We start from the raw sequence: 15,440 nt of genomic DNA, 5'->3' as shown, positions 1-15,440 counted from the left end.
TTGTGAAAGAAATTTTACTTGGAGATTGAAGTTTTTCAGCTTTACGTGACATTATGCTGCCAAATGTGAAAAACAGATTCTGCAGTCTTCTTCCTTCAAATGAGATCAGATGTTTGGACTAAACCACATAATTACTCAAAATATCTGAACAATCTGAAAACATCCCTTTACTAGCTGCTGTCAGGCTTTTAACCTCAAATTCTCAGAAAACTTGAACATTTTCAATCCAGCTGTTGAGGAGAACCATGAGACGTGAGCGAAAACTTTAGAAAACTGCTTCACGTGGTGAGGTTGTTTATCTGAACGATGAAGCTTGAGTCTCGTCTGTGAATGTGTTGTGTCCATGTTGTTCCTGTAGGGGGCAGCAGCGCCGTCGCTCTCGGTCTCTCAGTAGAAGAAAAAGAGCAGGTTTGTGTTGGTGTGGAGAATGACGGAGATGCTGAGAATAAAGTTTTTATGAAATATCTCCATGACTGACTGAAACGCGCAGTGAAGTACCTGCAGGTTTCTGCTTTGCATTACATCAACACCAGAGACTGGAGCCAGTTGACCGCGGGAAGCCAGAGAACCTCTGCGGGGGCAGATGTACCGTGGTCGGCCTACGCCGATAAGAGGCTACCCGCCGCCTTTCGAGGGCCGAGGTCCGCCTCCGAGGCCTTACCCGGCACCGGGCTACAGAGACGACAGGAACCGGCCCAGGCCACCGTACCACCCCGGCTACCATGACCATGTTCCCGCGGACTCCTATCGCCGCTCTCCGCCGCGCAGGAGGTACCCTTCCCCCGGGTCAGGAAGTCACCGAGGAGGAGAGTACTGGGCCGGTGGGCTGCATAAAGAGGTGAGTGGCCGGCTGAAAATAGGGTTCAATTAAGATGAAAATGAATCTTTGCCAAACAAACTACGATTAGTTAATGTTATTGCCTCTCGAGAACTTCTTGAGAAGTATGGTTGAAGTCAGGTGTACCGTTAGCCCTCAGAGTTTGTTTATTAGCCCCTACAAACCAAACTCCATACAAAAACCTGTCAATTTAGCACTGTCTTGTTTGTCCGCTGTGTTGCACTTGTGAAGCCAAAAACTTTGCGTTCATTCATAAATGTGTCTGATCAAGACATTAAGTAAACGACCAGCAACTTCAATCACGAAATGTTTTAATGTTTTTAGCTAATTACACGTTATTCCCTCTGAATGCATTTACAAACATCCGCCGAGCTAACTGACGTCAGTTAGCGGCGTAAACTGATGGGAAAGTCGGCTTTTCGCTCTCACAGACTGCTTCTTTGCCGTAGTTCGAATAGCTGGTTGAAAGAACACCGTTATGGTTTCTGAAAAAATTGAAGTAATGTCAGTCAGTTCATTTGTTGAGCTGAGATTCAAAGCATTATTAAAGTACCAGATTTATGAATGGAGTTCGTTCTTGGGTCTGTTGGGTGAACTGGGTGGACTAACCGCCGGTCACTCATGTGTTTTCTGCTTTAATCAGCGGGAAACGACAACGAAGGCCCAAATCACAGCTTTCAGACATTGCTCCGTCATTATTGACGACTTTGTGAAGCTCTTTGTTGTGTTTTTCCTACATGCAAAGTGCTGTTCCTGTTCTTTTCCAGGCAGCCACTCAGCTTCACTTCATTCCACATGAAACTTCGTGCAGTGAGATGATCCACCACACTGAGCATTTGTCAGGTTGATTTGTGTTTAAAGTTGAGTTTGAATGTCCTGTACATGGAGCTGACAGGTGGGCTCGTTGATAGAAGTGATGTTCGTCAACATTTCATGTCTTCGTAAAGAATAAGAGCAAACGGTGTGAAGCTGAGGGACTTCAGGACCTGGTTCAGCTCTTCCTGTCTTGTGCTTTTACTAAAATGAAGAATGATGAAAGTTTTTGTCACAACGTGGACACAGAAGCTTTCCTGATCTCAGTGGTGCTGGAGCAGGTGTGTTCAGCCAGCAGGTGATCAGGTGTGGACAGAGCAGAAGGCTGCCGTCTCAGGACATCCCAAGACTTCCTTTCATAAACGTGTCTGATTCATTTATGTGTTAAAAGCTGTTGAATTGAATTTTTGTGGTATTTGCTGCAGAAGTCTTCGTCGCCTCGTGGGTCACTTCCCCTCGACCACAACCTGGTCATCACCGTCGGCAACGAGCTGACTGGATCACCTGGATCCGCCCCCTCATGGCATCATGACAGGTACTGATAAAAAAACGAAATATTAAACAGCTGAAAGAACACGAGTAAACTCCACCTTCTCTTTAGTCTTGTTAGTGTTCACTGCCCTTTACAAAATGATGGTTTTTGGGGCAACTATTAAAGGACCAATTGTGATTTTGAGGATTCAAACACTGAGTTTTGGTGAGAAACACTGAATGTAAACAGAACTTCTGTTCACAACAAGCCACCACAGGCAGCTGTGAGCTTATTGCTCTGAGCAGCAGGTAATGATTGAAAGTGATTCAGATGATCAATGTGTTGATCAGCTCTTCTCTTCTCTCATCTGGATTTACGCAGCTTGGCTTTAAGAAGACTGTTTAGACAGATTAAATTTCAGTTCATTAATGAGAGGCACAAAAGGTGGTCTTCTAAAGTCCAGCCCAGTTAAATCCTGTGTTTCTGTGCAGAGAACACCCTCCTCGACCAGAGTACGAGAGGAGCCGGAGCCGGGGCAGGAGTCGCCCTCGCAGCCGGAGTCGAGACCAAAGTCTGGACCGGAGCCGAGCCAAGAGTCGGGGACGGAGCAAGAGTCGGGCGAGGAGCAGGAGCCGGCCCCGCAGCCAGAGCCGCAGTCCGGACTGGAGCCGGGCCAAGAACCGGGGTCGGAGCAAAAGTCGGGCCAAGAGCCGGGGCCGGAGCAAGAGCCGCAGTCTGGACCGGAGCCGGGCCAAGAGCCGGGGCCGGAGCAAGAGCCGCAGTCCCGAGGGGGATCAGGCCAAGAGCCGGGGCCGGAGCAAGAGCCGCCTCCGCAGCAGGTCTAGATCCAAGTCCAGGTCCAGAGGGCGGAGCAGAGGACGGAGCCAGGGGCGGAGCTACAGCAAAGGGGCGAGCCACGGACGCAGTAAGAGCCGGCAGATGAGTCGAAGCCGCAGTCGCAGTGTCAGCATCAGCTCGAGCTCGAGCAGTCACAGCGGAGACGACAGAGATGCCAGATCCAGAAAAGAGTTCAAAGAACTAGAGACAGCTCGACGCAGGAAGGAGCTGGAGGAGATGCTGAGTCTGCCAACGAAATCCATCCTGAAGAAACGTAACGATGCTGAGGACTCACCATCACTCAGGGTAGGATGCAGATTACCAAGCTTTTTTTCAGCAGGTCGAAAAAAACACACTCACTGATGGGATTTATTTTAATGCTCCACATTATCGGACGTGAAAATCTCCATTATGAGACCAATAACAATAGTTCAATTTTCTCTTTTATGGGCCAATAATATGTATATGTGTTGCTGGGACCCTCCAGTAAACCAGCAGAAGATGATCGCAGTTCTCTTGTTTACAAGGAGTAGGACTGTTTTGAAGGCAAGATATTCAAATGATGTCAATTCAGCCTGGTCCATGTCCTCACACACAAAGTGAGTAGAAAATATGGCTGGCTCCTCGTCCTCTCCTGTTCTGTCCGACTGACCGATAAAAGTACAATCTGGAGGACAGGCCTCTATTAGTGTTGTTACAGCAGCAGTGCTGTTTAGTCAGGTCTCAGCTAAAAAGATGAACCTGAAAGGATTTGTTTGCCAATGATGTCACAGTAAAAAGAGCTGATTGGAGCTGCAGCGACAGGACAGGAGACTGACTGTGGCTGAACATTGACAGATGTTATGTTTCAACATCAGGTGAGGATCTGTGGTCCAGAGGCGTCACTCTGCTCTGTTTCTCTGTGTTTCAGATCGCAGACTCTCCCAGAGGTCTGGAGGGCTCCAACATTTCTCGGGTGGCCGACCAGCTGCTGCTGGCCATTAAAGGCATGGAGCCTCACAGGGTGGCCTCCGTGCTGTCAGAGCTGCAGTCCGACCCACAGATGGCTCAACGCGCCGGCCTTGAAACGGAGATCAAAGAGATCCTCAACCTGCTGGGAGGACAGGCGGTTGGGTCCAAGGCTCAGGAGAGATCCTCGGACGATATTGACGATGAAGAGAAGTTCCTTTACGGAGACTCGGAGGAGCCCAAACATCCACCGGCATCCGAGCCAATCCGGCACCACGGCCTGGATCTATATGGAGATGTGACAGAGGACACGCTGTATGGAGACTACCCCCCTCAGCAAGCTGTTGTTGCACAGACGTATGGCCTCCCACCAGGGACCTCTCCTCACCTTCAGGCCCCTCTCACCACGAGAGAGATGGATGTGAGGTACGTGAGCCGGCCCACCATCAGCCCCAACCAGAACATCACGATCCAGGTGTCGAACTCTGCATATCCACCGGGGACGGAGCCGCTGGAGGAGAGCGAGCGTCAGGCACTGGAGGAGTATGATAAGATCCAGGACCTGCTGAAGACCATCGGCCTGGACTTGGGCGTGGTCGAGATCAGCGAGATGGCCGCCAGGACCAAGGAGCGGCTCCACGGGAACAAGCCGCCCCCGAAGACACCTACGCGCTGCAGGCGATACTCCTCTGGCAGCTCGGATGGCAGCCGCCGCAGCCGGGGCCGCAGGAGGCGGAGCCGCAGTGGTGGCAGCAGCAGCAGCAGCAGCAGGAGTGGCAGCCGCGGGCGGGGGGGCAGCTGGAGCAGCGACAGCAGCGACGGCCGCAGGAAAAGCTCCGCTCTGCCCAGGTCTCACAAAGACAAAGACGTGAAAGAGACGGAGGCTGAGCAGAGAGCCGCAGTGCCACAGAAAGTCCCCGACCACAAGACCGTTCCCCCTCACCACGGGGTGCCCATACCCACCTACCCCCCCCCACAGGTCCACGGCACGTTGCCCCCTAACTTCCCCCCACCGGGTTACGGCCACTATGGAAACTACCTTCCCTACATGCACCAGCAATGGCCGCCCATGTACCCACCCCCCAACATGACCCTGCCTCCCCAGACCGGCCCCGACGAGTTCCCCCCCACTCTCCCTTACAAACAGCCCTACAGCACAGCAGTCCCTGAGCCGGCGGCCAAAGGTCAGTCTGATCAGGGTGATGGATTAGAGAAGGGAAAAGTCAGCAGCCATGACAGGAGAGTGTCTGAGGAGGAGAACAACGAGAGCCAGAAACAAAAGGTTTTACCTTCATTTATCACCTTCAGTCATCAATTCAACACCTGAGACATATCTGAGTCAAACCCACTCAGCCGTAGACCAGCAGCACTGAAACGGCTGCAGGTAAGACAGGCGTCATCAGGTGAGCTAACCCTGACTGTTGACTTGTTTTGGTGTGTTCAGGTTCTGGAGGAGAGAGAGAATCTGAAACAGGAAAGAGAGATCAGGATGAAGAAGAAGGAATATTTGATGAAGGAGCTGGAGAGACTCAGGAAGCAACAAGGTGAGTTCACACAGAGATGCCACATTGGCCACCTACCTTCACCTGCTCAGATTTACAGGTGGAACGACTTCTTGTCCGTCACAGACGCAGAGCTGCTCTGTCAGTTTCAGTACAGTTCCCTCAGCGGTTATCTCTGAACGTTACCTCCAGGCTCCCAGACAGCAGCTGACAGAGAAGCAGACACTGTTTTGTTTCCTTTGTTTCTCTACATGTTTGTTGTGTCTTCAGGCGAGCTCCTGAGGAAGAAGCGCCGGGAGAAAGGTGGCCACAAAGACCCTCTGCTGCAGGAGATCAGCCACCTGCAGGAGGAGGTCATGACTCAGATCTCCAACCTGCGCAAGGAGCACGAGGCCGCCGAGAAGAAACGCAACGAGATCGACAAGGTGGCGCTCATCCTGGGCCTGAGTCCGTCCGACCGGCCCCGCAGGATCAGCAAGCCGGCCGAGGACCGGGAGGATGAACTTCCACCCCTGGAGACGAGGAGACAGGAGCCAGAGAGGAGTCCTGAGGGCCGGGGGGCAGCCAGCAGCTCCATGATAAAGGTACAGACACCTGCAGAGGAGGTAAAACAGGACCTACTACTGAAAGTTGTAAATCATAGCCAGGGCTCATCATTGTGTCTATTTATTAAAATAGTAAAATCTATCCTGAATTTCTCAGTAAAATGTTTGTGTGGTATTGTGAACATTAATAAGTTACTTAAAGGGTTGACAGTTGTCAGATGAAGGGTCAGTTATGATTTATGATGGAAACAGAGCAGATTAAAAGCTAAATATGAAAGTTCTTAAGTGTCCTGAAGCAGCTGAGTAACATCTTCATTTACTGACCTGTAATCAAGCTTATTTGTGTGGGCAGATAAGTCAGCTGCTTTCCTGTTGTGTCTGAACTGCCTTTCTTTTATGTGACGTGTTAGTTTGTGGTTTTGGTTTATGGGTTTTTCTGCTTCGTCAGCTCAGGATCCGCTCAAACAGGTTGCAGCGCCATCGTTCACCTGAACACTCAACATGAGTGTAGCTTAAGCTCTTCAGACAGGAGGACGCGTGTCGATTTTATGTTTCCATCCTTCGGTCTGACTGAAACTAAGACGCCAAAGTCGTACCTACAGTCCCATTGACTGTATCGCTACAGCGATTGGAGAAACAAAGAAGGCTTCCTCACTTTGATTTGAATCACAACCAGCTGACCTCTGCAACAGTTGCATTTATCTGCAAAAGTACGTAGAGTGTGAACATAGAGTTTGTTCACCCCACAGAGAAATCGGACATTAACTGTTTCAAATATAGTAAATGTTACAGGACAAGATTGCCTGATCTTGTGCCGTTAACTCGAACATAGATAGCTCAGTAATTAGATGTTCAAGGTAGCCTCGTTTCGTCTTGACAGCTTGGTAATAGTGACTGTAATAAAGTTCCTCAACTGAGGAATTTCAACATTTTGACTATGAACGGTAACCTTGCAGGTTTGTTTAGAGAGGGAACGTGCGTTTGTTGTCTGTGACTCTTATCGAGATTAAACTTGAAAACGCATTACAAGTTACCATCGGTATAGAAGCGACTGCCGGATTTTCTCGAAATACATTTGATTAACGTCTTGGAGGCTGGAATTCAATGAAGGTAAGAGTTCAATTTTCAGAATTCATGGGGTCAAGTTTTAATGATGAAACTCAAAATTTTTGTCTGAGGAAATCGGTCGACTTCCACCGGCCATATTGACTCTCATCCATCTTGGTATCTCAGCAGACCTCAGTGGCGCCACCGTCATCAGGAGCATCCATGAACAAACCGCCCGTCAGCGCCCCAACTCTGCCTCCGACCCCGCCGCTGGAGCCGTTTGAGTACTACGACGCTGGAAACCACTGGTGCAAAAACTGTAATGTCACCTCTGGCGCCATGTTTGATTTTTTCACGCACTTGCACAGCAAAACACATCGAAAGGTTTGTGCCAGTTTTTTATTTGACATTTTATTGTAATTTTTGGCTTTGGAGGGTTTGAGGTCTGTCCCTGTACAGTCCTTTGTATATTTGTTCCTTTCCACTGGATCTTCTTTTTCTCTTCACAGACTCTGGACCCGTACGACCGGCCCTGGGCTTCCACTCCCACCAAAAACGCCAAGAGCACGCCGTCAGAGGAGAAGCAGATGAAACCTGCCAAAGGTACTCGTGCTGCACATTCATCATTCCCCCCAAAATTCATCATGACGCTGCTTTTTTCTGATGATCCTGGTGTCTGAGTCCCTGAATTTTGTTAGCCGTCTTCTGCTTCCAGGTGGAGCTCTGTGTGGATCTCTGCTGCAATTTCTCTGACTCTTAATGAAAACAGTACTAACGAAGTGACAAAGACTCATGGAACCACAGAGGAGACTTCTGTCCACAGCTCTGATGTCAATCCATTTGTTTTTCATGTCTCATCGTCAAATGAAGGCTGCTGTAAATATAACGTACTGCAGTAACCTTTGGAAAAGTGCTTTACCTCCTCAGCACAGGTGTGTTTGCCTACCCATTAGCCCAAAGTGTGACCTAGTTTTATGTTTCTTGTAGTAATCCTGGTATCACAGAGCAGTTAGCACTTTTCCATGGGTTACTGCTCTAAAATAAGACCACTGAGCTACACACCATCTATTTTTCCAATATTTTATCATCAAATGTTCCTTCTTTAACCCTCTGCTGTCCTGACAGGTACTGGCAATGGAGATGTCCATCAGGTAAACATGATTGGCAGTTTATTTTATCACCACTTGTCGGTTTAAAATGTGTTGCGTGTGTTTTCCTGCAGGTTCAGAGTTCTTGCTGCCCGTCAGAGGATTCTTCTGCCTGCTGTGTAAAGAGTTTTATGGAGACGCCATTTGTGCAGAAGCGCATGTCACCACACATGCTCACAACGAGAAATACAAGGTATTAAATTAATTGTGGGAGTGGAGAACCACCACATGTGGACAATCAGAGATAGTGGAGAAGCATCTAGATGAAAGTTGACAGTTTCAGAAGTTTCTCCTGATCGTGAAAAAGTTTTTAAAATTGAAAATATATTAAACTGAAGTCCAGTCGTGAAATAGACCACGTTCACAATGGTTGATCCACTGTTCTGACTGATTCGGCCTCCAAAGTCCCATTTGTGGAGTCAACCCGTTCATTACTCATGAAACTTAATTATCAGGCTCATGGATGATTCCGTGATTCATCTGGAAGCACTTTAATGTCAAGCAAAGGTTCTAACTTCCTCACTCTCTTTCTGTTTTAACATCTCCTTCACCAGAAACAAATGTACGAGAATCCCTTGTATGAACAGAGGAGGAACCTGGACCGCCAGGCAGGACTGGCCTCAGAGACAAGTGGAAAGAAACGCAAACATGAGGACGATGAGAAAGGAAACCAAGACAAGGAAGAAAAATCCAAACACAAAAAGGAGAAAAAGGACAAAGAGAAAAAGAAGGCAGAGGATGACGCTGTCCAGAATGAAGAGAAGTCTAAAGTTAAAAAGGAGGAGGAGGAGAAGCTGAAGCAGGATTTTGGAGATGTCAGAAGCCTGGAAGAGGACAGGCCTTCTTACAACAAGAGAGAGGAGGATGGAAAGTATAAATACAGCAAGAAGGATGACAAATACCGATACAACAAAGAGGAAGAAGAGAGGGGTAAATACAGCAGAAGAGACGAGGATGACAGATTCAAATATAGTAGAGAAGAGGAATATCGGTTCCGGTATCGCAGGGATGAAGATCGTCCCAAATATGGGCCGAGAGAAGATGAAGACAAATACAAATACAGTAAATATCCAGATTTCAGATCCAAATATGACAGAGAGCGAGATGAAGGGAAAGCTAAGGAAGAGAAGGAAGCTGCCAAGAAGCTTGAGGCAGGTAAACCAGTCGGGAAACCAGACGTCAGCAAGCTTGAACCTCCGGCAAAGCCAAACGACCCACCCAAAATCCTCTGTGGACCCAGTCCAGCCATGAGGGCAAAGCTCCGCAAACAGAGCCTGGAAGCCGGCAAACTAGCACCTGCGGCCATGACCCCTTCATTCGGAAAGTTCACGTGGAAGAAGAAGGAGAACGTTCTGGCAAAGGAGGCGCAGAAAGTTGCCGCAGAGTTCATCAAGGATGATGAAGTGGCTGTTAAGCAGAATCCAGTCTCGGTGGAGGACTCTTTTGCGAAATCTATGGCTGTTGCTAAGGAGATTGCCCAGAAGCTGGCAGGCCAGCAGAGCATGCCTCCTCCTTGGGTATCTAACAGGGGAAGGATCCGACCAAACCTTCCTGCACCCGCTGCAGTCCTGAGGAAAACAGCCATGACGGGTAAACCTGCACCCCTGAATACCTTCCTCTCCATCAGACCCCAAAACGCCAGTTTACAAGAGCCCCCTCGAAAAGATGAAGTGATTATCCAGGGACCTCTCACAAAGGCTCTCATTGCTCAGAATGTACAGCTGGCTAACCCTGAGCCACCAAGTGGTAAACCTGGGCCATTTGAAGCTATACCTGCACCAGTGGTTGCTAGACCAGAGCCAGTTGAGGCTAACCCTCTTCCGCCAGTGTCAAGACCTGCACCATTGGAGGTGAAATCTGTGTTATCTGAGGCTATACCTACACGATCTGAGGCTAAACCTGCACCGTCTGGAGCTACACGTGCTTCATCCACTGCTAAACCTGTACAACCAACAATGATAAAGATAGTGTCTGACGTGGCAGCTCCCGGTGTGCCAGAAAGCGAGCAAACTCGTACAGTGTTTGTCAAGCCTCCACCTTTCATGACCATGGGAGATGGAGCTCAGAAGTCAGAGAAAGTTAAGAGTAACCTGGCTGCAGCAAAAGCCCAGGACTTGTTCGATATTTTCTACAGCAGCCAATCAGGCATCTGTTCCATCACCAAACCAGCAACTGACGCCAGAGCCGAAGGGAGTAGCACAAATAAAGGTCAACTACCTGTCCCACAAGAACAAAAACCGCAACCTCAGTGTCAGCTTCTTACCCCATCCCAACCAGCTGTGGTCAGTACATCCCCGCACCACGTCTCAAACACTCTCCCAAGTCCCCAAACCCAGCCAGAATCAGACGTCCAGATTGCATCTGTTTGGTCTTTGCAGTCTACCCCAGCCTCAACACCTGAGACTGCTCCATCCAAAACAACTTTACAAACAATCCAACCAAAGTTGAATCCACTAGCCCAGTCTGAAGCTCAGAGCGTACCCCAAAACCAGTGGTCGACTCTTCAATCGGAGTCCCAAATCACCCCACAAACTGAGCCTGCTGAGGTGGACCCAACAACTCAAACTCAATCACAGTCCAACCAGGCTCCACAAATCCAAACAGAGCCACAATCTGAACCTCAGCAAGACAAGGACACAGAGCCCCAGTCCCATCCAGAGACCCATCTTGAAACAGCTCCAGAACCTGGATCCAAACCAGGCCCCAAAAGTAGGGGCAAGGTGACTCCGACAAAGAGAACCCCTCCTCCCCCTCGCCCTGTCCGACAAACCAGATCCCAAACCAGATACCAGACCCGGCAGCAGCAGCAGCAGCAGCAGAACCATTCCGAGCCAGAGACTGAGCTGCCTTTAGCAGATTCTGACTCAGCAGCTTCAGACCCAAAGGGGCTGGACACATCGGATGCCGGCCCTGGTTTGCATCCAGAGGAGGAGGCACCCAGCGACGGGGACCCTCAGATGATGGAAATCACCTCTGAAACCCTGGGCCTCCCCTCCACATTGACCTCTCTGGACTTTGAGTCAGATCTTAACTTTTCATAGGAGCTGACTGGACTGTGTGACAGGACTCTGATCAGGGTTCCTTAAAATCGCTTGTCTGTTCAATTTGTTGAGAAGGTCAGAAGCCACAGTCTTTCATCAGCAATTTACTGGACTTGAAGGCAGCTGGAAATGGTGAGAAAGACGCTGACAGACTTGAGACTTTTCAAACACTGACCTACATCTGTTTAAAGGACCAGTTTGATGTTTATTGAAACCATCTTGTTGTCTGTCCTCTCCAGAATCTAATGTTTCAGATGGCTATCAGTTTGACTCCTGTGCATCCAGTACAGAGATGGGTCAGTTCTTCATGGTTTGGGTTAGGCCACTTCGTTCAGTGGCTCTCAGCCTGGGGTTCCCCAAGTGGTCACAGGATCATGTGCAATTTAGATCTATTTTTCAGATGTTCCCCTAATCTCCCACTAAAGAATGAATGACTACTTATCTTCTGGCCTCTTAAAATGACTGAAATTATCACTTTTTGTCTGTGACCCGCAGATGTGTGGAACCATTGCCGCACTCGAAAAAGGATTGGAAATAAAAAGTGAAGAGATGTCATGTTCAGCTGTCACTTTTCTGGTGTCAGTGCTCCGCTGTCCACATATTTTTGGTCATGTAGTGTAAATGAGACTCCACAGACAATACTTGTTGGTAGGATAAATTCATTTGGTTTAGATATCCACTTCCTCGTCTGACTCTGTGAACGACAGAAGAAGAGTTCCTGTCAAACTTCCTCTAAGGATCACAGTTCTGTCTTTGTCACGTGTTCACACATAAAATCTCTCCTGGATCTTTCAGCAAATGCTGCTCTTTCTCCTGCAGGTGAAGGACTGGACTCCATTTGTTGTTCTCCTTGTTTTCTGTTCAAGGTCAGTTTATTTTTCCTCTTTGAACAGTGACGAGCTGTTTCTCGCTGCTCAGCCGGTCAAACCAAAGTCGCAGCTCGGACCAAAAACAGCTGAGTGAGTTTGGAAGCTGCGGTTAAATGAAGAGGTTCGATGAAGATCCAGGAGCTGATTGCTGTCGATGAGCATGAGGTTTTGTCCCTGCCCTGTGTTTGAAGCACTGATCTGTGGTCAGTGTCACTGTGTGTTAATGGAAACTAACTGCTCGTCTTGTAAAACTTGTTTTAATAAAAGTTGTGAGGAAACATGAGCTGGTCTGTGTGTTGATTCTCACACGCTGAGGTCACTGCAGTGTTCAGGAGTGCAGCTGCTTTTGAATGAAAATAGATTTCTGGTCTCTGAAACGTTGTGCTTTTTCTTTCATTGTCTCAACAAGACAAACTTGTCAGACCTTTTTACTATCATCAATTTTTCTTAATGATCACAGGAGAATTATTGAAGCTCACATGGAAACAAAGTTTGTTGAAATGACGAACGACTCACTTGATGTTGATTTGATGAGACATTAAGCAGTAGTTAAACACTGTCGTGATGATACTAGAATCACCAACCAATCAGATTACAGGTTCCATCCTGTCTCTCCAGACTCATCTAATATCTGTGAAGGAGTTTGATTAAAGGTATTTAGTGTATTTGTTGGTGAAACTGAAATTCTCAGTATTCTGACGTCTGATTCCAGTGAATAATGTCCAGTAAGAAACATGCTGTCTTCACTTTGAGGCTGTTTTTCCAGAGGAGTACAGAGGACTGATAGAGAGCTTTATCACATGGAGCAACAACAATCCCCTGAAGATCAATATCAGCACAATCAATCAGCTTCTGCTGGAGTACAACGCTTCAAATATGGACGCTGCTGCAGAGACGCGACAGACTGTAAAACGTGGACGCTTCACACACTTTCAACCCGACAGCAGAGACGATCTAAACAATCAACACAGTTTCAAGATGGACGCCAAAGATTAGAGTCACCAAATCAGCATCTGAGCAAATGTGAGAAATGGTCACAGTCTGCCTTCTGTTCCTGAGTTATGCTGCTGAATAATGGACAGAAAAGGGTTTCTGCACATTATGATGTCACAGTGAAGCTGACCTTTGACCTGTGGCATAGAAAATGCCATCATTTTATCCTCTGAGACATTTGTGTGACATTTGGTCAGAATGAACGTATGAGTTCTTGAGTTGAGGTCAGATGTGTGTGAGCTCAGTGACCTTTGACCTTTCCAAGTGAATGTTTGTGTCAGATTTGAAGCAATCCTCTCACCTCTCGTTCGACGGTCCTCCTGTCTGCAGCCTGGATTTCTGTGTTACTGTGATATTTGACTGACTCATGCTGACACACCACTGCACAGCTGCCGCTTTGTTCTCACTGGAGAGGTCCGAAACGTCTTGAAGGTCTGATGTGACTTTGGTGCCTGTGGATGGTTGAGTTGAGCTATTTTAAGCAGATTATATGTGCGAGTTTGGCAGCAGTTGATTGTTTCTTTCTACATCTTGAAGTGTGGATTGACTTCACAGTTGACGACATGGACAGGTGAGTAGAACAGCTTCCTCCAAACATCAATGTGGACCTGAAATTGTCACATTCTTCATCTTATCAACTGCTCGATCACATCCATGTAGATTTGCATCAATAGTTTTTTTTCTGTAGAAATTTCTTGACCCTGCTTTCTTTGGTTGACTTCTCGTTCGGCTGTTTGCTGCTCTGATATGCTGTGTCAATATGCAGAAACTAAGATGTGGGCAGATGATTTGTTTGTTGAACTGGCAACAGAGTAACCAGTGAGTCCACACATGAAGGAATTCATGACAGAAAAACACGGATTGTATGAAATGTGACAGAACATTTAAGTTGGACTAAGCAGAGTGACAGTGTTGTGATGTTTCTGACATGAAATCAAATGCGATGATGTGTTTGTGTCAATGAGGGGTTAAACCTTGAAAACACTCGCCTGTAGGTGGCGCCAAAGCTTGGAAGGACCTGAAGTCAGTCAGCATCAGTGAGCAGCTCTGAATGACAGGAAGTGACGGTTGCTCTGTTTGAGGTATTTCCTGTAAAATCATGCAGCTGCAGAGTCACTGATGAGGAAACGGGATGTAGATTTAAAATGTGGTGATTTTCAGGATCAGTCCTCAGATTTGTAAAAGTGTCGTCACCAAACACTTTATGATCAGATGCAGCTTCAACCATAACAAATCAGTTTATTGCCAAGTAGATTTTCACATGTGAGGACTTTGGCCTGTTGTTTTGGTGCATCATGATCAAAATAACCTGAGAAAAAAAAACAGTGCTGCAAATTGAAGATTCAGAAAATGTCCAAGAAAAAATATATACAGTAACTATGATTAAAATTAAACCAGCTGCACAGTGTTCAAAATAAAGAGGACTGAATGAGGAGATTATTGAGTGAAGGATGTTAAAAGGTTCTCAGTGTGAAGAATAAGTAATACTTTTAGACAAAAGCTTTGGTAGATGTTGATTTATACACTAGATTTATGCACAGGCAGTGGTGGAAGTACTGAAGTGCATGTTTGAGGTACTTACTACTTCCTTTTTCTACTCTACAACATCTCAGAGGCAAATATTGTACATTTTACTCTATTTTATGACCACCTTCAGTTACCAGTTACTTCATGAATTTTAAATTCAGAACAAGAGAGGATCAAACCACTGGTTCCAACCTTTTGTTGCTTGTGAGCTGAATTCAGATCAGTGTGTAGTTGTGTGTAGTTTTGTGTAATTGTGTCTCTTCATCGTGTTGCAGAGTCTCTGAGTTGTTAAAGAGACTTTTGTCCTCTGAACTTGTCACGTTTCATTTCAGTAACTGACCAAAAGATCAAAATGTAATTAAAACTACTGAAAACAGTTATTTTATTTTATTTTATTTTATTTTATTTTATTTTATTTTGTGTCAAGAACTTTGTTTCTTCCTTTCTCCCATGAATTATCTGACAACCCCTCAGATTGATCTGGTGACCCTTTGGAGGGTCCCGACCCCTAAACTAGCTAACTTTATATGAAGTAGTTGAAAGTATCTCCACCTGCAACTGCTCCAACTGTAAAATGCTGCTCTAACATTGAACCTTCAGTCTGAACAATCAAGTAAGGTCACAGAGAATCAGAGATCAGTAACAGGAGACATTTTACTGCACAGACAGTACTTTTACTACATGAAGCTGACTACTGTACTTTTACTGCATGAAGCTGACAATACCACTGTACTTTTCCTGCTGATAGTTTCTGTGGGCTAGATTTTACCATGAATAAAGGATTTTGAAAACAGGACTTTTCACTTTTTTATTTTGACATGATAAAATATTAATGAAAATGTTGTCTTTAGAACATTAAC

At 46.8% G+C, this 15,440-nt stretch overlaps 1 protein-coding gene across 4 annotated transcripts; it reads left to right on the top strand.

The window, feature by feature from the left end:
* The first annotated feature begins 392 nt into the window (after window positions 1-392).
* Window positions 393-12,340, top strand: LOC143327919 (uncharacterized). Of its 4 annotated transcripts, XR_013077769.1 has the most exons (11): window positions 393-838; window positions 2,077-2,186; window positions 2,615-3,266; window positions 3,871-5,190; window positions 5,353-5,452; window positions 5,681-5,994; window positions 7,189-7,386; window positions 7,512-7,605; window positions 8,225-8,343; window positions 8,705-11,323; window positions 11,431-12,340. XR_013077769.1 is itself a non-coding variant. In XM_076742578.1 (10 exons), the coding sequence occupies exons 1-10, from the start codon at window positions 584-586 to the stop codon at window positions 11,189-11,191; spliced, it is 5,646 nt and encodes a 1,881-aa protein (XP_076598693.1). In that variant the 5' UTR covers window positions 393-583; the 3' UTR covers window positions 11,192-12,340. The 4 variants fall into 4 exon arrangements, 3 of the variants coding, with proteins under 3 accessions (XP_076598693.1, XP_076598692.1, XP_076598691.1); XM_076742578.1 differs by having other exon boundaries at window positions 2,080-2,186; window positions 8,705-12,340; XM_076742577.1 differs by having other exon boundaries at window positions 7,192-7,386; window positions 8,705-12,340.
* Window positions 12,341-15,440: the final 3,100 nt, after the last annotated feature.

Source organism: Chaetodon auriga, chromosome 11 (assembly GCF_051107435.1).
Source record: "Chaetodon auriga isolate fChaAug3 chromosome 11, fChaAug3.hap1, whole genome shotgun sequence".
NCBI classification, from domain to species: domain Eukaryota; kingdom Metazoa; phylum Chordata; class Actinopteri; order Chaetodontiformes; family Chaetodontidae; genus Chaetodon; species Chaetodon auriga.
The sequence above is the reverse complement of the archived record's forward strand: the minus strand, read 5'-3'. Positions and strand labels throughout refer to the sequence as shown.

Excerpts from the sequence above, each read along its gene's own strand:
- LOC143327919 (XM_076742576.1), top strand. The coding sequence starts at position 584 with ATGTACCGTGGTCGGCCTACGCCGATAAGAGGCTACCCGCCGCCTTTC. Across the intron at positions 2,187-2,614 it reads CCCTCATGGCATCATGACAG|AGAACACCCTCCTCGACCAG; the intron begins GTACTGATAAAA and ends GTTTCTGTGCAG. Across the intron at positions 3,267-3,870 it reads AGGACTCACCATCACTCAGG|ATCGCAGACTCTCCCAGAGG; the intron begins GTAGGATGCAGA and ends TCTGTGTTTCAG.